The following is a 21,671-nucleotide window of genomic DNA, read 5'->3' as shown; positions in this document are numbered from 1 at the left end:
TAATATGCCCAGTTGTTTCTTAGGCCTTAGCTATCTATTACACACAAGGGTAAGGATGCTTCGGTTATCTTCCTGGATATCTACAGCAGTAGCTGAAATAGTTGGCTTCACCAAACATAAGCCAGCTTATTGATAAATATTTTAGAAACAGGCCAGGAGTGGTGGCTCATGCCTGTAATCTCAGCATTTTGGGAGGCTGAGGTGGGCATAACCACTTGGAGTCAGGAGGTCAAGACCAGCCTGGCCAAAGTGGTAAAACCTTGTCTTTACTAAAAAATACAAAAATTAGCTGGGTGTGGTGGTGCACGCCTGTGGTTCCAGCTACTCAGGAGGCTGAGGCAAGAGAAGTGCTTTAGTCCAAGAGGCGGCAGTTGCAGTGAGCAGCGACTGCGCCAGTGCACTCCAGCCTGGGTGACAGAGCAAGACTCTGTCTCAAAAAAAAAAAAAAAATTAATAAATCTTTTAAAATACTTTTCAAAGATTTCATATGTAGAACTTGTTTTTGATATTAGTTTAACATTGTTTTTTAACTTGGTGTTTTAAATATCCCCTAATTATCTTACTATCCCTTAGCAAAATATACCTCTCCCTTCACCCCCAAAATAATCAATGAATTAAGGATATTCATCTTGCAGTTTACAATAATGTGCTTAATTTGCTCTAAGAAATAAGATAATTCACACCTTACAACTAAACATTGGATCAAAAAGCTACTAAACATTACCACTGTTAGCATGCATAAACTATAACCTGTGAATACTCTGCAGTCCTTAACAAACAGTGCTGAAGACTGAGTTAAGGCTCTTGAGATCTAAAAAACACAAGAGCAAAGGAAAATCTTTAATGGAAAAACATTCACAATGTAAGAAATGGAAAGCCATGCATGGTGGCCTTAGTCTCAGTATTTTGGGAGGCTAAGCGGGGAGGATGGCCTGAGCCTGGGAGTTGGATGCTACAGTGAACGAGCTATGATGTTGCCCCTCACTCCAGCCTGGATGACAGAGCCAGATCCCATCTCTTAAAAAACAGGAATAGGGCCGGGCGCGGTGGCTCAAGCCTGTAATCCCAGCACTTTGGGAGGCCGAGGTGGGTGGATCACGAGGTCGAGAGATCGAGACCAACCTGGTCAACATGGTGAAACCCCGTCTCTACTAAAAATACAAAAAATTAGCTGGGCATGGTGGCGCGTGCCTGTAATCCCAGCTACTCAGGAGGCTGAGGCAGGAGAATTGCCTGAACCCAGGAGGCGGAGGTTGCGGTGAGCCGAGATCGCGCCATTGCACTCCAGCCTGGGTAACAAGAGCAAAACTCCATCTCAAAAAAAAAAAAAAAAACAGGAGTAAGTGGGGAAAACATTTTACTAAACAAGCATCAGTCCACGTTTTAAAAAGGAAAATACCACCACTAACACGCCACGACGAGCTGCCTCTCCCTGTGCATCCCGCTCCCACCAGCCATCTGCCACCCTAGGCCTGCCTCTCCTCTAGGCACTGTTGAGGCCCTCTACACCTCTCATCTGGGTCTCTGCAGCAATCTGCCTCTGCTCTCACCCCTCACCCTCCAAACTGCTTGTGGCCACCACAGACCTGTCTCTCAACCAAACCTTACTATTCTGGTACCCAGGAGAAGCCTTTGAAGTCTCCCAGAACTTTTAAGGCTAAAGGTTCTAGCAGAGCCTTCAAGAGGCACCCATCCCACCCACCTTCCCAGCACCATAGCCCCTACAAACTCTTCATCCTGCAAAGGCACTTTGGCAACACCACACACGCCAGGTGTTCCTGTTTTGGGTGCCCTTCTCTTGGGCCCCTGCTGGCCTGGCTGACTCAGCACACTTACAGAACTCAGTTCCAAAGGCATCTTTGTGAACTATTCTTCTCACGAACATGAGCCAAGGTGTCCCTGGACTCTCCTGTGATGGGCTCTCTAGCTTCTTTCCCACACTTGACTGCGGGCTTCTGAATCTGTCCAATGTGGTATGTCTTTCATGAATGTGTGTGTCGATAAATATTTACTGAGCACTTACCACGTTCTAGGACCAGGGGCCTAGCAATGAACGAAGCAAACAAAAATCCCTGCCCTCACCGAGCTTAAACAGGGGAGACAGAAAGTGAAGAAGACAAGCACATCAGGGCACCGGACACATACGGTATCAGGTGTAAGTATAGGGTGACAAGTGTGAAGGAGGGCACGATTTTACAGGTGGGAAAAGTGTGCCTGTCTGAGAAGATAGCACAGGCACTCGCTGAAAGTGGGGGAGCAAGCCACAGGGACAGAGGGGGCGAGCATGTCTACAAGCAGAGAGTCTGGGGAGACGAGGTGTTCCTCTTCATTTTTGTACCCACAAAACCTGGCACATAACAGAGCTCAATAACTAACTAGTGGGTGAATGATGACTTTGGCTCAGACACCTAAGATCACAAAGCTGGGGGAAAACACAAACTAAGTGCTGCAACCAACTGAAAAGCTCTCTCCAGGTTCACCAGTGACATAATCGGGCCCTCTACTGGAAAGCTGGGCTGCGCTGGTTCTTGGATTTGGGGGCAGCTGCAATGGCTCTAAGGAGGCCTGCGAAGATCACTGGCATGCCCACTAACTAGGCCTGGAAGAGCTTTAGTATGCGGAGCCCCCACAGCCAAGCACTTGCTGGTAACTCTGGTGAAGGCATTTTCTCTGCATTAGTAACTGTCCTATGATCTCCAGACTATACTTGTTGAGAAAGAGCCCAAGACACCCCAAGAACGTGATGAAGTTGTCAGAAAAAAAAAAAAGAGAGAAAGCGCCCAAGAAAATAAAGCAAAATAACTGACATGTGACGTGTGAGTCAGTCACCTGGATTCCAGAAACTACACAACAGAGATAAAGAGAGCACTAAGAACCTGAAGAGAAGCTTAGATGTCACCCATGCATTCTAAATGTGGAAATGACAATCAATCTGAACACTATGGGAAGCAGCCACCTCTTCTTAATCAGCTCTCATTACTATTTCTACAGAAGGCAAATCTGTCCCCCATAGTCTGGCATGCTGTGTTCTTGAACTTCATACCTAGAACTATTATAGACACACCAAAGAACACCTTAAGCAGTCCTCAAAACAGTGAACGACAACCAGCTGTTCTCTTGTTATTTTTTTCAGCTGGTCCCTGCCAATTAACCTATCCAATGGACAAACACCTGAGTGCCTAGTACGCTAGGCAGTCGGGAGGCCGGAGCCAGACCACACTCTACTCAAGAAAGCCTTCTGGACCCGACAGATGAGTCAGGACGGCGGCTGCTCCAGTTCATCCACGTAGTGTTCACCTCTGCAGAGGGCACTATCTCCCCACACAGGCCCTGAACACAGCTGACTGCCTCCCCAAGAAGGACAAGGCATCTAGGAAACCCAAGTCCACAGGGCCCTCAAAGCTCACAGTGCACACACAATACTGTGATGTATTTCCCTTCGCATAGAAAAGACATGCACTGCTTCATATGCTAACTTCAATCGATGTTTCCACCCAAAAGATGCAAGGGCAAAAAAGCACAACTGCAAGGGGTTTCTGTCTACCTTAAAAAGCAAAAACCAGCCAGCACGGTGGCTCACGCCTAAAATCCCAGCACTTTGGAAGGCCGAGGAGGGCAGATCACCTGAGGTCGGGTGTTGGAGACCGGCCTGACCAACATGGAGAAATTTTTAGTCTCTGCTAAAAATATAAAATTAACCGGGCGTGGTGGCAGATGCCTATAACCCCAGCTACTCGGGAGGCTGAGGCAGGAGAATCGCTTGAACCCAGGAGGCAGAGGTTGCAGTGAGCTGAGATCACACCATTGCACTCCAGCCTGGGCAACCAGAATAAAACTGTCTCAAAACAAAAACAAAACAAAAAAAGCAAAAACCAGGCTTGTTTACCATGTGCTAAGAGATGAGAGACAAACTCCAGACACAGCTCTGGTAACTGTGTCTAAGACTAGTTCATTGCTAGGATGTTGCTACAGTATCATTGTGTGTGAAGTTCAAGTCACAGTCAACTAAGTTTCCAGCCAAAACTGAAGAAAATGCTTTTCTAAGATTGGGGGAAAAAAAAGAAAAAAAAAAAAAGAAAAGGCCAGCACAGTGGCTCACACCTGTAATCCCAACACTTTGGGAGGCTGAGGCAGGCAGATCACTTGAGGTCAGGAGTTCAAGGTCAACCTGGCCAACATGGTGAAACTCCATCTCTACTAAAAAAACAAAAATTAGCAGGCATGGTGGCATGTACCCGTAATCCCAGCTACTCGAGAAGCCGAGGCCAGAGAATCGCTTGAACCCAGGAGGCAGAGGTTACAGCCAGCTGAGACCTTGCGTTGCACTCCGGCCTGGGTGACAGTACAAGACTCCATCTCAAACAAACAAACAATCAAAACTAGCCCTTTCCCACTACCTAAACAAGGGGAAGAAAAGTTTGTGCACACTGTTACGGCACAGAAGAGCAAAGAGGTAAGAGGCAAGAGATAACCAAATATACTCATTTCAGCACCAGACTGTAATTAACGAATCCATGACCAACAACAGCAAAAAGGAGCAAGAATTCCTGATGGCAAATTGGCTTGATGCTGTGCACACATCCTCAGAGATGCTGACGACCAGGCTTCGGGATGAATTAGAAAGTTCCCGTTCTCTGGGACATCAGATGCTCACAGCTACACTGAGCTGTGGTGGAGTATGCTGATCCTTTGCTGTCCACAGGTGACCTATTTCAAGATGTGGGACACAGAGCACTAGCCAGAGCAGCTCTTAAGGCTTTGGGGAACACATCTGTACTTATGTTTTAAATTATATATATGTTTTTTGCAACTTACAAATTCCAACACAGGCCCTGGCACAGATCAGGAGCTGTGTAAACACTTGTTTAAAAGGCATTAACCATTTAGTTAATGAATGCCAAACCAAACTGAAATCTCATTGCGAAGACACAAGACAGATCTTCAAAGCAGCAAAATGTCAGGATTTCTCATCTGCTCAGAACTGTTCCCCAACTCCACTCACCGCTAAAATTAATTACTATCATACTCAGAGGGAAGGGCACAATCCATATTTTTGTTGTTCACAGCTAACCCAGACTGGAGATGTTAAAACACTTTGTCCAAAATATGATTTGGTTATTGCTATTCATGGGAAAGTGCTCAACACGTTAAAAGGAAAAAAAAAAAAAAAAAAAAAAGCTGCACACAAAGCCATGCAGAGGATCTGAAACCTGAGCCTGGCTGAAACGACCTGGGGACCTACTCACAGAGATCCTTACTCAGTGTCTCTGGGCGTCACCCAGGGTGCCAGGTGATTCTGGTGTTAGGAGAGGGCACTCAAGGATCACAAACCTAAAACGCCATTAATTTCAATGATTCCAAATTTCTAAAGCTTACTCTCAAAAGTGCTAAAGGAAACATTTAAAATATTAACAGAAGCCACTTCAAAGCCATGGGACAGAAACAAGTTTTTCTTAATATTTTCTTGGAACATCATCGGGGACAAACGCTCGTTTTTAAACGTACCTCCCACTCAAAATAAAAGGAATAACGTCCCTAAATGACCCTCTCTAACTACTCTATCCAATTATCACTGAGGACACTGAAGGGCTACTTGCCTCACAATAATCTGTCTCAGAAGTCCCCAAAACAAATACCCTACTTCTCCACCCCCCGCCCAAAGTTGTGAGGCTTAAGATACCCAGGTGAGCAGAGAGTAGATTCCCAGCTATGGATAAGAACCCAAAGAATCAAACCCCTGACAATGATCAAAGGATCTCAATAAGACCCCTGCATAATCATCTCAACCCAGCAATCTTTTTTTGAGACACAGTTTCACTCTGTTGCCCAGGCTGGTGTGCAGTGGCACAATCTCAGCTCACTGCAGCTTCTGCCTCACAGCTTCAACTGACTCTCCTGCCTCAGCCTCTCAAGGAGCTGGGATTACAGACATGCAGCACCATGCCTGGCTAATTTTTGCATTTTTAGCAGAGAAAGGGTTTTACCACGGTGGCCAGGCTGGTCTCAAACTCCTTACCTCAAGTGATCCACCCACCTTATTCTCCCAAAGTGTGGGGATTACAGGCGTGAACCACGTGTCTGGCCTCAAACAGCAATCTTAACCCAGAGTGCTGCTACCAACTTAACTCAATCTTGACCTTGGACTATCAAGTTCTTTACCTCTCCTCTCCAGAATCCTGGCTAACACTTCACCCTACAGACCGTTTCAGCTACAAAGGTATCTGTTTCCCAAACAGGCTGCAGGCTTTGAGACTGTTCCTCTGAACATTCTCCTCCATACGCCCTTGTCCTTGTGCTTCTCTGCCCAGAAAACTCCAGCTCAAATGTCACCGTTCTAGAAGAGATGTCTTCCCAGCTTGGCCTAACATTTAGTTCCACGAGCCTCCTTTTTCGAAACACCTTATACCTAACCAACTCCTTGGTCATGCAACTCCACCTCCACTGTACCCACTGAGTCAAAAGTCCAAGGACCCGCCGGGCGCGGTGGCTCACCCCTGTAATCCTAGCACCTTGGGAGGCTGAGGTGGGTGGATCACTGAGGTCAGGAGTTCAAGACCAGCCTGGCCATCATGGTGAAACCCTATCTTTAAAAAAAAAAATGTCCAAAGACCCTCCCCAAAATAATCTCCTTATCGTCACTGTGACCCGTTAGTCTATTCTTCATGGGGCAGAGTATGATCCCAAATGGCAATCTGATTATGGTGAAACACTGTACCATCCCCTCTTCCACACTTTTATCAGGATAAAGACAGTAACATCTAACAAAGGCTGCAAGGCTGGATGGAGCGTCTATCCCTCCCCTCCAGCTCTGTGCCCAAGACACACAGGTCCTTGCTGAGTTCCCCAAAACGCTCCAAATTTCCTCCAGCCAAAGGCCCACCACACATGCTGTTCCCACTGTCTCATGCTACAAACGCGTCACTTCCACGGAACCGTTCTTTGGCTTCAGGTTGTGTTCCCTTCCTTCATCTCTCAGTTTGCAATGATATGTACCTAACTGTGATTATCTGCTGGACCCATAAACTCCTCAGTGAGAGAAACAATGCCTGCTTTTGCTCACCACTCCATCCACAGTGCCTGGTACACAGCAGCCACTCGTTCATTTGCTGAACGAATGAATGTTCTAGACTATGCTGTTCACACCTCTGTTACGGGAATTACCACCCTAAAACTGGATGCACCCAGCAGTGAGCCTGCTTCTTTCCCTCGATACCTGTGGACTTCTGAAGCACAGAAATACTCTTTTCAGCTCTATACTCCTACTGTCTGGCCACCAAAAATCTCTGAACATTCTCAAAAGATAAAAAGTTCTTCATACGTGGTTCTGAAAAAACTGTCTAATATTCTGCAGATTAATTTCAAACAAAATAGTAAACCACACTTGGAAGCCCTGATTTTCCATTTTATTACAAGTCAGAAGTAGTTAAAGGTGGTTAATTCTCAGGAGTGGGACCTGAGTTAGAAGTGTTTTATTTTTTGCCACTGCAGTACTTTGACAAAACAAAGTGATGAAACTTTGATAAAACAAAGACAAAAAACATGATTTTAACGAAGATGGAGAAAAATTCAGGTTAATGACCCAATTCCTCATTATTCCCTAGGGCAGGTGACTTACCAATCTCCAACTAATGAAAAGTCTGTCCTGTAAATCTAGTGCAAAGGTAATGAATGGACAAGAATTTGAATGTGAATCAGACCTCCTTTTATGGGTTGTTTTTTTTTTTTTAAAGAGTTTCACTCTTCACTACACACCGGGGTCTGTTGTGGGGAAATAGGGGAGGGACAGCGGGGGATGCGGAGTTGGGGAGGGACAGCATGGGGAGAAATGCCAGATATAGGTGATGGGGAGGAAGGCAGCAAACCACACTGCCACGTGTGTACCTATGCAACAATCTTGCATGTTCTTCACAAGTACCCCAAAATCTAAAATGCAATAAAATAAATTTAAAAAAAAAAAAAAAAAAAAAGAGTTTCGCTCTTTCGCCCAGGCTGGAGTGAAGTGGCATGATCTGGGCTCATGACAACCTCAACCTCCACCCCCACCCCCACCGGGTTCAAGCTATTCTCCTGCCTCAGCCTCCCAAGTAGCTGGGATTATAGACACCCACCACCACATCCAGCTAATTTATGTATTTTTAGTAGAGACAGGGTTTCACCATATAAGCCAGGCTGCTCTCGAACTCCTGACATCAGGTGATCCACCCAACTCAGCCTTGCAAAGTGCTGGGATTATAGGCATGAGCCACTGTGCCTGGTCAAGACCTCCTTCTACAATATGATCACTGGAGAGCATAACTGCTATTAAGGGGGAGAAAGTCTTCAAAACATTTCTTTTCTTTTTTGACACAAGAGTCTCCCTCTGTCACCCAGGCTAAAGAGCAGTGGCACAATCTCGACTCACTACAATCTCCACCTCCCATGCTCAAGCAATCCTCCCATCTCAACCTCCCAAGTAGCTGGGATTACAGGAGGGCACCACCAAGCCCAGCTAATTTTTTTATTTTTTGTAGAGAAAAAGTTTAGGTATGTTGCCCAGGCTGGTCCCAAATTCCTGAGCTGGAGTGATTCAACTGCCTCAGCCTCCCAAAGTGGTGAGATTACAGGAGTGAGTCACTGCACCTGGTCCAAAATATTTCTTAAGAAAAAATGGTTCGGATAACATGTTGTTATTCAGAACTTTCGACAGCACTTCCACAGTCTCCCGTATACTGGATCCTGATAAGCCACTTTAATCTCCCAAATATACGCTTCATTCCATTGCAAAATTAGCTAAAAATAAGAAAACTGACTTCAGTAGATGTTTTCAATAATTCTGAAACAAGATCTGCTCAATAAAGTTCAGTTCAGTCACTAGAGAGAATAGACCATATTATGAAACAACAGAACAACAACAACATACCCTAATTAAAAAAAGCATAGAAGACACACATCAACTGAGGATTAAGGATCAGACAGAAAGGGAATGACTTACACGTTTTACTTTAAATACTTCTGTGCTGTTTTCATTATCTTAAAAACAGCATGTCTTTATAACTGATAATCAATAAAGGATTTTATCAAAATGTACCCCACACAAAATTTAGTGATTAGTAACATTACAGTAACAGATTTTGTAATTGGTAACATTAAAACTTTTAAATGCACATTTCATTCATTCATTCATTCGATAAATTTCTATGGAGTAACCACTAAGGGGAAGTCACAATGTGAAATATGCCTTCATCAGTCTCTTCCAGAAAACCAGTTTGGCAAAGTAGAAAAAGCAAAGAATTTAGAAGTCAAAACACCTGCTTTTAAAAGGTCCTGATTGCCAGCAGCCATATGACTTCAAGTCACAACTTCTCTAGGTCTTATCTTATTCATCTGTAAAACGGTTATAATAATATAGGACGGAGTTGCTGTAAAGGCACAAACAAGCTAAAGCACTTTACAAACTACGCAGTTTATATAGTTCACAGCTTCAAATGATGATTACTGCAATACTTAGTATTTCACAATAAATATGTTCCTTCCTGTCCAATGATCAGATCTACCCAGAGGGCCTACTTCAGGTCTTAAAAAATATATGTATTTTATATATATATATATATATGTGTGTGTGTGTGTGTGTGTGTGTGTGTGTATACACACACACACACACACACACACACACAAAAAAAACTTATACATATATTAGTAGCCATCTAAGGAAAATTAGTACTTAAAATATCAAGAGAAGGGGTATCTGGGAACTCTCTGTACTTTTCACTCAATTTTGTTGTGACCCTAAAACTGCTCTAAAAAATGAAGTATGAAAAAAAATGTTGTTTTTTGTTTTTTGTTTTTTGTTTTTGAGACGGAGTTTCGCTCTTGTTATCCAGGCTGGAGTGCAATGGCGCAGTCTCGGCTCACCGCAACCTCCGCCTCCTGGGTTCAGGCAATTCTCCTGCCTCAGCCTCCTGAGTAGCTGGGATTACAGGCATGCACCACCATGCCCAGCTAATTTTTTGTATTTTTAGTAGAGATGGGGTTTCACCATGTTGGCCAGGATGGTCTTGATCTCTTGACCTCGTGATCCACCCGCCTCGGCCTCCCAAAGTGCTGGGATTACAGGCTTGAGCCACCACCCCGGCGAAAAAAAATGTTTTAATATATCAGAAGTTTTTTTTACATTGGCCAGGAATTTAAAACCTCTAGAATTAAACTTCATTTTCCAATTATCTTTTATTTTACCCAAAATTTCAACATGTCCTATTAAAAGGAAAAAGGCTGGGCCGGGCCCAGTGGCTCACACCTGTAATCCCAGCACTTTGGGAGGCCGAGGCGGGTGGATCACGAGGTCAAGAGATCGAGACCATCCTGGTCAACATGGTGAAACCCCGTTTCTACTAAAAATACAAAAAATTAGCTGGGCATGGTGGTGCGTGCCTGTAATCCCAGCTACTCAGAAGGCTGAGGCAGGAGAATTGCCTGAACCCAGGAGGCGGAGGTTGCGGTGAGCTGAGATCGCGCCATTGCACTCCAGCCTGGGTAACAAGAGCAAAACTCCATCTCAAAAAAAAAAAAAGGAAAAAGGCTGATACTTTCAAAATGAACGGGAAGGCTGGGTGTGGTGGCTCACGTAATCCCAGTACTTCAAGAGGTTGAGGCAGGAGGATCCCTTGAGGCAGGAGGATCCCTTGAGGCCAGGAGTTTAAGACCAGCCTGGGAAAGACAGCAAATCTCTGTCTCTACAAAACAAAATTTTTTTTTTTTTTTTAAAGAATGAGTAGGGAGGCTGGATGCAGTGGCTCAAGCCTGCAAACCCAGCACTTATGGAGGCCAAGGTGGGTGGATCACCTATGGTCATAAGTTTGAGAACAGCCTGACCAACATAGTGAAATCCCTGTCTCTACTAAAAATACAAAAATTAGTCGGGTGTGGTGGCAGGCCCATGTAATCCCAGCTAACAGGGAGGCAGAATCAGTTGAGCCCAGGAGCTGGAGGTTGCAGTGAACCAAGATCACGCCACTGTACTCCAGCCCAGGCAACGGAGCGAGACTCTTGTTTCAAAAAAAAAGAAAAAAAAAAAAATAACAGGGAGTATATTTTACTTTATTCCGTGAATCTTAAACACAAAAACAAGTATTTTTCACAAGTATTCACAGTAATAATAACTATTTTTGTGGACAAAAAGCTTTCCCACCACATCCAGCCTGCTCACTGGATCTCATCTAAAGACTCCAGGGGTACCTTATTCATGGGGACCACGCCTTTCCCACTCCAGACAATACAACCACATAACAGGTCTATAATGCAAACCCCCTCTATTTGCTGCAATTTGAATGTTTGTTTTTCTCTGCCTTCAGTTTCTTACAGGAGGGCATACCTGATACATCTAATACTATTCAACTAACACTTACACATACATATACAAGTTTTCACAGTAGCTCCAATGACAATGTAAGTTTGGAGCTGTCATAGTGAATGTTTTGATTTTTTTTTTTTTTTTTTTGAGATGGAGTTTCGCTCTTGTTACCCAGGCTGGAGTGCAATGGCGCGATCTCGGCTCACCGCAACCTCCGCCTCCTGGGTTCAAGCAATTCTCCTGCCTCAGCCTCCCAAGCTGGGATTACAGGCACGCGCCACCACGCCCAGCTAATTTTTGTATTTTTTTTTTTTTTTTTTTTTTTTAGTAGAGACGGGGTTTCACCATGTTGACCAGGATGGTCTCGATCTCTTGACCTCGTGATCCACCCGCCTCGGCCTCCCAAAGTGCTGGGATTACAGGCTTGAGCCACCGCGCCCGGCCTGTTTTGATATTTTTAAGACTACACGCCAGGCACAGTGGCGCACGCCTGTAATCACAGCACTCTGGGAGGCCAAGGCGGATGGATCACCTGAGGTCAGGAGTTCGACACCAGCCTGGCCAACAAGGTAAAACCCCGCGTCTACTGAAAATACAAAAATTAGGCCAGGCACAGTAGCTCACACCTGTAATCCCAGCACTTTGGGAAGCGGAGGCAGGTAGATCACCTGAGATCAGGAATTCGAGACCAGCCTGGCCAACATGGTGAAACTCAGTCTCTACAAAAAAATTAACCAGGCATGGTGGCAGGCATCCATAATCCCAGCCACTCAGGAGGCTGAGGCAAGAGAATCGCTTGAACCCAGGAGGCGGAGGTTGCAACGAGCTGAGAGATCGCATCATTGCATTCCAGGCTATGCAACAAGAGCAAAACTCCGTCTAAAAAAAAAATCAGTTGGGCTTAGTGGCGCGTGCCTGTAATCCCAGCTACTATGGAGGCTGAGGCAGGAGTAATGCTTGAATCCAGGAGGCAAAGGCTGCAGTGAGCTGAGATCACACCATTGCACTCCAGCCTGGGCAGCAGAGCAAGACTGTCTCAAAAACAAAACAAATAAAAAGGAGCAAGAAAAAAGCACAGGCATATGTCTGTACTCAATATACGTGAATGAAAGGGAACACATGTTCATAAAACAAAGACAAATGGGAAAAGAAAAATCCAGCACCATCAGATCAGGAAGAAAGAGGCAAATGGAGGGAGAAAGGCGGGGAGGAGTCAGCTAGATGTAAAACTCAGGTACAAAAGGCACAGGAGTGGAGACACTTGCCTTTTTACCAGGGGTCCTCTCACTTCAAAATGCACTGGTTTTGAGATGCCTGAGCCATAGAGTATAGGCTTAGGAGATGCCCTCCAGCTGATGCCAGAAAAGTAAACTGAGAGTTGATTTGAAGAATGCCAAGAAATAAAGCTGTAGACACAAGGCCAATTGGGAGGAGACCCTGGACTCTTAAGAGCAGCCACCTGGCCAGGAATGGTGGCTCACGCCTGTAATCCCAGCACTTTGGGAGGTGGAGGTGGATGGATCGAGACCATCCTGGCTAACACAGTAAAACCCCATCTCTACTAAAAATACCAAAAAAATTAGCCAGGCATGGTGTCAGGTGCTTGTTATCCCAGCTACTCGGGAGGCTGAGGCAGGAGAATCACTTGAATCTGGGAGGCGGAGGTTGTGGTGAGCCAAGATCACGCTATTGCACTCCAGCCTGGGCAACAGAGCCAGACTCCATCTCAAAAAAAAAAAAAAAAAGGGCAGCCACTGCGAGAGCACAGAAGATGGCAGGTGCTGGGCCTGCATTCCACATGCACACTCTCCTCTAACAATTCTCACATGAGCCAAAAAGGGAAAGTTGATGAAGACAGGCTTTAATTCTCTCCCAGCCCCAAACCACACTTCCACTGCAGTATCTTACCCGCCCTATTACAGGAGAGGGCAACCAGGGCATGGTGTTTCAAGACAGGGCAGAATGGCAGTGCTGGTGGAGCTTCTGGTTTCTCAAGTTATCTGATGAAAATGGAATCATGGCTCCATAGCTTTCAAATAGCCAGAAAATAGCCAGCTCTGAAAAAGTCTATGATGTGAAGATTCTATATCGAGGCTTATGATAAATTCTACATTTTCTGATCCTTGAAACAAATACAATACACATATCCCATGGACCAACTTTCTTTTCCTCCACGAATTCTTCATCCAGCCTGTACTGACAGAAATGGTCACAGAAAGACCTTTTGGGAGAACACTTCGATAAACAGGAAACCTGCAGTCCAAGCACATGTCAGTCTTTGGAAATGAACATCTACACTGCTGAAGTGGCACTAAAGTGACAAATGACAGTAATCCAATGGCCCAAGGCCAGCAAATTCCATTGCAAACAGATTTATCTCTTTTCCGTGACAGTGATTCTTGCATGTGTGGCAGTAAATAGAAAAGTAACAGCCTAATTACAAATTCAAAAGCAAGCTCTTCCCACTATGTTTCATACTTTGGTAGATTATCAGTAAGATGTGTCCTCGGCAACCACGTTTAATGTGCCACTTGAAAACTGGGAACTATCAACTTACATGTCTGAAATTATATTTAAAAAAACAAACAACAAAAACCTTGATGTAACCATTTCAACTGGAGATGGCACCACCTTTCTCAATTACTTGAATGTTACATTCTGAGCACAGCACAATGCAAGACTTGGCATTAAAGAGCAATCATTAAGCTCTATAATCCTTTTCTCCTTTACGTTTTCCTATGTGAATCACTACTTAAATCCTATCACTTCTAAGTAACAGAATACTGGAATGTGTGGCCTAACTTTTGCTTTAGTGAGGAATTTAGAATGTGGAAGGCCCACTTACTATTCACTGGAATTTCAGAGTACTGTGGTCTCAACAAGATGGGCTCAAGAGCATGAAGGTGAGGACCTGCTACAGCAGCGTGGCTGCACAGGCCAGCTGCAGGAACCACTCAGGTGACCACTGGCTCACAAACTTAAAATATTTAGTCTTTTTTTCTTTTCTTTTTTTTTTTTTTTTTTGAGACGGAGTCTTGCTCTGTCGTCCAGGCTGGAGTGCAGTGGTGCAATCTTCGCTCACTACAACCTCCGCCTACCAGGTTCAAGCGATTCTCCTGCCTCGGCCTCCCGAATAGCTCACTACGGGTGCTACAGGCGCACACCACCACGTCCGGCTACTTTTCGTATTTTCAGTAGAGACAGAATTTCACCATGTTGGTGAGGCTGGTCTTGAACTCCTGACCTGATGATCCACCCGCTTTGGCCTCCCAAAGTGCTGGGATTACAGGCATGAGCCACCTCGCCCGGCCAGAATATCTAGTCTTAGGACATGTTTAAATATCTTGCTGCCACTGTGCAAAGGAAAACTGTTATTTCCAAACACCCTGTCAAAATTTCAAATAATTTACTTCAGCTGCTCATTACGTGAGACTCATAAAAATGTATCTCTTTCAAGAATTAACACTAATCCACCTGTCAGCTATAAACAGATATTCAGCAATACAGCAACATGCTGCCATATGCTGGAAGTGGAATCCAAGGCATTCCATCATATAAAATGTGGGGGCCCTGCTATCACAAGGTTAAAAAAAAGACTGGGTTGAGCCTAGGCAGAGACAAGGACAGGAGCCAACTGCATGATATTCAACTTGGGTGTCGGAAGCATTATTCTGGAGATTTCACTATAAAATAACATCAATAATCACAAAAATTGTTTCAGGTGTTAAGGCAAAAGTGGTAGCTTCAAATTAATTACCCCAAATCATTTCATCGGTCCCCTCAGTGACAAAGATATTCACTTGGACTTAACACTTCAACTGCTAAGTTCTCTTGTTTTTGCTAAAATGTTGAAAGCTACTGGCCTCAGAATGTTTCCAAATTTTTCACTATTACACTTCAATACAGGCAAAAGGGATCAACCAACACTTCCTAATAACTGGAAATACAGTTATTAACCTAGAAACATTTTTGTTTACTTGTTTTTATTTATTTGAGATGGAGTTTCCCTCTTGTAACCCAGGCTGGACTGCAGTGGTGTGATCTCAGCTCATTGCAACCTCCCAGGTTCAAGTGATTCTCCTAACTCAGCTTCCCGAATACCTGGTATTACAGGTGTGCCACCACGCCTGGCTAATTTTTGTATTTTTAGTAGAGACGGGGGTTGCACCACGTTGGCCACGCTGGTCTCAAACTCCTGACCTCCTCAAGGAATCCAAGCATCTCCACCTCCCAAAGCGCTGGGATTACAGGCGTGAGCCACCGCACTGGCCTAGAAACATTTTTAAATTGTAACTTTTTCCAGGTCCCATTATTCTTACTGACAAATTTAACTTTAACAAGCCAATTTTTAAATAAGACCTCGAATTTGTAGCTGTTATTCCCCACAAAAACAAGTAACAGGCATATATCATGGCACTTAGCACACGATAAACAATCAGTATTTGCTGAAGGAATGAATGGCCATTAAGGCTGCAAGACTTTTAGGATAGTAGGCAACCAAATAAAACAAATTTTTGAAAACGCTCAGAATGATTCAGGCAGGAACCAGTAACTAAATCCTGTCATACATAATTCCATTATTTGTTTCCATTACTATTCTGTGAAAATGAAAATTACGAGAAATCGGCATGGCGCGGTGGCTCACTCCTGTAATCCCAGCACTTTGGGAAGCCGAGGCGGGTAGATCACATGAGGTCAAGAGTTCCAGACCTGCCTGGCCAACATGGTGAAACCCTGTCTCTAATAAATTTTTTTTTTTTTTTTTTTTTTTCGAGACGGAGTTTCGCTCTTGTTACCCAGGCTGGAGTGCAATGGCGCGATCTCGGCTCACCGCAACCTCCGCCTCCTGGGTTCAGGCAATTCTCCTGCCTCAGCCTCCTGAGTAGCTGGGATTACAGGCACGCACCACCATGCCCAGCTATTTTTTTTGTATTTTTAGTAGAGACGGGGTTTCACCATGTTGACCAAGATGGTCTCGATCTCTTGACCTTGTGATCCACCCACCTCGGCCTCCCAAAGTGCTGGGATTACAGGCTTGAGCCACCGCGCCCGGCCTCTAATAAATATTTTTTTAAAAAAATAGCTGGGCATGGTGGCTGGCGCCTGTAATTCCAGCTACGGGGAGGCTGGGGCAGGAGAATCATTTGAACCTGGGAGGTGGAGGTTGCAGTGAGCAGAGATGGCGCCATTGCATTCCAGCCTGAGCAACAAGAGTGAAACTCCATCTTCATTAAAAAAAAAAAAAAAGAAAAGAAAAGAAAAAAGAAAATTTTGGGAAATTAAACTATCTCCTTTGCTACTTTCTCCACGCTAGAACTTAAAAGCATTTAAATCACACTTTAAAAGAACCCAAAGTATTGCTAACATTTATGTTGAGCCAACTTTTTGCTGCTCCAATTCTCTAAAGATGCGTATAGCTAATGCTGTTGCATAAAACATAAATACAGGGCGGGGGAGGTGGCTCACTTTGGGAGGCCGAGGTGGGCAAATCACGAGGTCAGGAAATCCACATCATCCTGGCCAACACGGTGAATCCCCACCTCCACTAAAAAATTAGTGGGGTATGGTGGTGCACACCTGTAACCCCAGCTACTCGGGAGGCTGAGGCAGGATGAATGGCTTGAGCCCAGATGAAGACTGCACTGTGCCGCTGCACTCCAGCCTGGTCAAAGGGTGAGACTTCGTCTCAAATAATAAGAATAATAATAAAACAAAAAACACGTAAATACTGAAGACAATTAAAGCAACAAAATTATCATTTACATATTATCTATCCCCATTAACATCTCAATCAGCCTTCAACTGTGACTGATGCTTATTAAATAAAGTGAGTTATGCCTAAAGACGCTTTATTCTTGTCAAAATCACAAGGACTATTACACATTAATTCATAATGACCTTTATACTTATTCATACCAATTTTAACAATAGGCTAGTTAATTAGTATTTAAGTTGAGAAAAAAATCAAACGTCAAACCTTTTTTTAAAAAGTCTAAACAAAGCTAAATATACCCAATCTCTTTAGAAAATCTTTGAGTTATACATTTGTAAAAATTATTCCACTACGAATCCCTTTTTTGATGCAAAGAACCATACTACTTACAAAAGTAAATGTACAAGGGAGCAAAACATTAACGGGAGGATGTTCCGATGCAAACTAAACTATGGCAAATTTAACAAAATTGAAGCTTCTCATTAAGATCTAATTTTTAAAAGTTTTCGCGTTGTACCTTCCACAACACGCATTCATTTCAACCGTTACGAAAATCCGTTTTTCAAATGAGGTCTAGTCAGATTGACTTTATCTGCGAAAGAGCAACACAACCCAGGCGCTTAAGAAGGGCTACAATTTTACTTGCCACCAGTTTTCCCAGTGGCTACTTTGTTTCATTTCCCCATATTTAATACAAATGCACATTGAGATGGTTTAAAAGTATGCAACAATTTATAGGGACTAGATGTCAACAAATTAGCAGTCTAAAGCAAGCTTCACAAATAATATATCATGCCGATTTTTGCTCAGAATAACTATAATGGCGGAGGGGGGGAGAAAGGGTGGGAGAGGGGAAGAGGAGCTTTAACTCTACACGCACATCTCCCAAAAACAGCTCTTTCTTTCCACTACAGGATTATTGTAAAGGGTCCCTAAGCTTTAGATACTGTTAAGGCAGGGTGCGTTAGTGGTAGCCTGGCTGGGATGGATTCGTGCAAGGGATGTCACTCAAATGCAAGTAAAAGTACAGTCCTTGCGACTTATTTCGAGTTTTGTTTTCGACAGTAGCCTAAGGCCGCTACTCAGCGACTTCTATCTAAAACCAGAAAATCAGCAACCCCCGCGTCATCAATCAAGATCACAAGGAAGGCTTTTGGGACAAGGGGGCAACAGGGCACCCTCAAATCTTTGAGGCTCCCTCCGGGCAGAGGCAGCAACCTGAGCTGCTCTGGGGCTCTTGCCGCTCCAGGAGACTCCCAGAGCCCCCGGGCCGCCTCGCCGGGCCGGCGCGGCGGGGAGGGCCCCACTCCACACCCCGGGCTCGCCCCGCGGTCCAGCCCCGGGCAGATTAACCCCTTCGGCGCCCCCCACGCCCTCCCCAGGCGGGGCCTGGAGCCCCCGCCCTTCTGCCTCCCCGGAACTAGGGGGCCCAGGCAACTCTGGAGGACGAAGGCGCGGCGGGCGCAGAGGCGGCGGGTGGCTCCGGCCTAGGCCCGGGCAGCGTGTCCCGGCGCCCTCCCCCACTCCCACACGCTCGCTCCGGGCAGGGTGCGGGAGCCCGCCCGCCCGCCGCGACGTCCGCTCGGCGCGGGCTCGGGTCCCCTTCCGGCCGAAGGCGCGGGCCGGCGGCTACCTGCGGACTGTGGAGGGCCATGGCGGCCCGTTTCAATGGGACTCGGCGCTCCTCCGGCTGCTCACGCTGCTTCCCCCGCCGCCGCCATCTTCTCGCCCGCACATACACACTCGCATCGGCCGCCGCGCCTGCGCACTGCGGGGCGCGGGGAGGCCGGCGCGCTGCTGCGCCTGCGCGGCCGACAGGTGGGCGTGCGCCGGCCGGGCCGCGGACCTTCCCGCCGCGTCTGAGCCCCGCGCCCCTCGGGCGGAAGCGGCCGGGCAGCTGCACACGAGGAGCCCGCCCCGGCCTGGCCTGGCTGCGGAGCCGGAAGGAGAGAGGGCAGGCAGGTGGAGGTGGCGACGCCGAGGCGCTGGCGGGCCCCAGCTCTCCACCTGCTGGGCGTGACCTGGGCGCCCGGAGCCCGGGAGCCGCCGCCTGAGGTCGGCACGGGGCCCACGCGTCGCCCTTGGCGTCCCCGGGCCGGGGCCTCGGGAGCGTTCGCAGAAGATCCCGGAGGAGGGTCTGGTGTATGAAGATCCCTCTGCCGCCCATTCATGCATTTGTTCCCTCTTCGTTTACACCCCAAGTCCTACCGGGGCGTCTGGGCCACGCCTTTTGCTAGGCATTAGGGGAGAAAAGCAAAACAGGGGAAAGCAAAATGTAGGGAGGAAAGGCACGCGTCAAGTGCCGGACGCGAGGCCTGCCAAGTGGCCAGCAGCCACCAAGTACTACGTATTGCACAGGCAGCCCAGCCTGGGGTTTGTTGGTTCATTCATTCTTCAAGAAAAAAGGGCCCCTGTCTGACTGCAGCGTTTTCCAGCTGGCGGGTCCACCCTTGGGTTCTGGCCCCTTTTCGAGCTGTGATTTCAGACAGGCGACTTCCCTTTCCTAAGCCTTGGTCTCCTCACCTGTGAGTAAGACACATCTGTCATAACGCGTAAGATTTCTGGGAGGTTCAAACTAGATTAATGTGAGCACACTGGCCAAGAGAATAGTCAATAAAAACTGGCTACCGCGATTGTCATTGATAACCATTATCATTGGTTTCATTTGTTCAACAAACACCTACAGAGAGTCTACTCTTGCTAGACGCAACGCTAAGCTGAGGAGATCCATTCCCACCTTACATGAAATAGGGGCCTGGTCTCTTCATAAATGGGATGCCATGCAAAATGTAAGTGGGCCGGGCACAGTGGCTCACATCTTTAATTCCAGCACTTTGGGAGGCCGAGGCAGGCGGATCAGTTGAGGTCACGAGTTAAAATCCAGCCTGGCCTGGCCAATATGGTGAAACCCTGTCTCTGCTAAAAATACAAAAATTAGCGGGTTGTAGTGGCACACCCCTGTAGTCGCAGCTACTTGGAGGGCCGAGGTGGGAGGATCGCTTGAACCCGAGTGGTGGAGGTTGCAGTGAGCTGAGATTGCGCCACTACACTCCAGCCTGGGCAACAGAGCAAGTCTCTTCTCAAAAAAAAAGAAAGAAAGAGAGAGAGGGAGGGAGGGAGGGAGAGAGGGAGGGAGGAAGGGAGGGAGGGAGGGAGGAAGGAAGGGAGGGAGGAAGGAAGGAAGGGAGGGAGGAAGGAAGGAAGGAAGGAAGGGAGAAGAAAGAAAAAAAGAAAGAAATATCAGTGACAGGGAGGGGTCGTTCCAAAATAGAAGAGCTAGAAACACATAACCCAATACAATGTGTCAATCTTGCTTGCATCCTGATGTGCCTTTTAAACTGGTTTTAGTATTTATTTGTTGACAATGAGAGATGTTTGAATATGGATTGAATATAAATGATCTTAGTGAATTTTTGGGGGGTTTTTACTTTTTTTTTTGAGATGGAGTTTTTTAATTTTTGACGGGGTTTTACTCTGTCCCCTAGACTGGAGTGCAGTGGCACGATCTTGGCTCACTGCAGCCTCCACCTTTCGGGTTCAAGCAATTCTTCAGCCTCCTGAGTAGCTGGCACTATGGGTGCCTGCCACCACACCCAACTAATTTTTGTATTTTTAGCATAGATAGGGTTTCACCACATTGGTCAGGCTTGTCCTGAACTCCTGACCTCATGATCTACCACCTTGGCCTCCCAAAGTGCTGGGATTACAGGCATGACCCACTGTGCCCAGCCCGAATTATTATCACTGTTTTTTGAAATGGAGTCTCACTCTGTTGCCCAGGCTGGGATGTACTGGTGAGATCTCAGCTCACCACAATTTCTACCTCCCTTCAAGTGATTCTCCTGCCTCAGCCTCCCAAGTAGCTGGGACTACAGGCACATGCCACCATGCCTGGCTAATTTTTGTATTTTTACTAGAGATAGGGTTTCACTCTGTTGGCCAGGCTGGTCTCAAACTCCTCACCTTGTAATCTGCCTGCCTTGGCCTCCCAAACTGCTGGGATTACAGGTATAAGCCACCACGTCTGGCCCTCGGCCTGAATTATTGGTGACTTTATAGTGTAATAATGATACTGTACTTATTGAGAGGATGTCCTTATTGTGAGGAGATGCATTCTGAAGAATTTAGGAGTGAAGACCATAGTGCCTGCAAACTATTGTTTAATGGTTCAACAAAAGATAAAATCATATACACACATAAACATTCAGGAAGAGAAAGCAATAAGGCAAAATGTTTACAATTGTCAGCTCTAAGTGGTGCTATATATTTCAGCTTTTCTCTATGTTGGAAAAGGCTCATAGCAAAAAATTGGGGAAAACACAATATAGCAGGCGTCCCCAAACTTTTCACACAGGGGGCCAGTTCACTGTCCCTCAGACCATTGGAGAACCACCACATACTGTGCTCCTCTCACTGACCACCATTGAAAGAGGTGCCCCTTCTTGAAGTGTGGCGGGGGGCCGGATAAATGGCCTCAGGGGGCCGCATGCGGCCCGTGGGCTGTAGTTTGGGGACGCCTGCAATACAGTGTCTATGCTATGATTGTAACCATGGAGGAGTGATGTCTGCACATGGATAGAAACTGTGGGCAACATGAAAACTCACTGGTGATTTATAGTCGTCTGATTTTTA

At 46.1% G+C, this 21,671-nt stretch overlaps 1 protein-coding gene across 1 annotated transcript in view; it reads right to left on the bottom strand.

Annotated features, from left to right (window-relative positions):
- USP10 (ubiquitin specific peptidase 10) overlaps nt 1-18,789 on the bottom strand; it is an 88,593-nt gene extending 69,804 nt beyond the window's left edge. The window contains exon 1 of the mRNA XM_039474613.2: nt 18,673-18,789. Coding sequence (XP_039330547.1) covers nt 18,673-18,693 — 21 coding nt within the window. The 5' untranslated portion in view covers nt 18,694-18,789. The remainder of the gene's footprint in view (nt 1-18,672) is intronic.
- Nucleotides 18,790-21,671: the final 2,882 nt, after the last annotated feature.

The sequence above is a fragment of the Saimiri boliviensis genome, chromosome 1 (assembly GCF_048565385.1).
Source record: "Saimiri boliviensis isolate mSaiBol1 chromosome 1, mSaiBol1.pri, whole genome shotgun sequence".
In the NCBI taxonomy this organism is placed as follows: Eukaryota; Metazoa; Chordata; class Mammalia; order Primates; family Cebidae; genus Saimiri; species Saimiri boliviensis.
The sequence above is the reverse complement of the archived record's forward strand: the minus strand, read 5'-3'. Positions and strand labels throughout refer to the sequence as shown.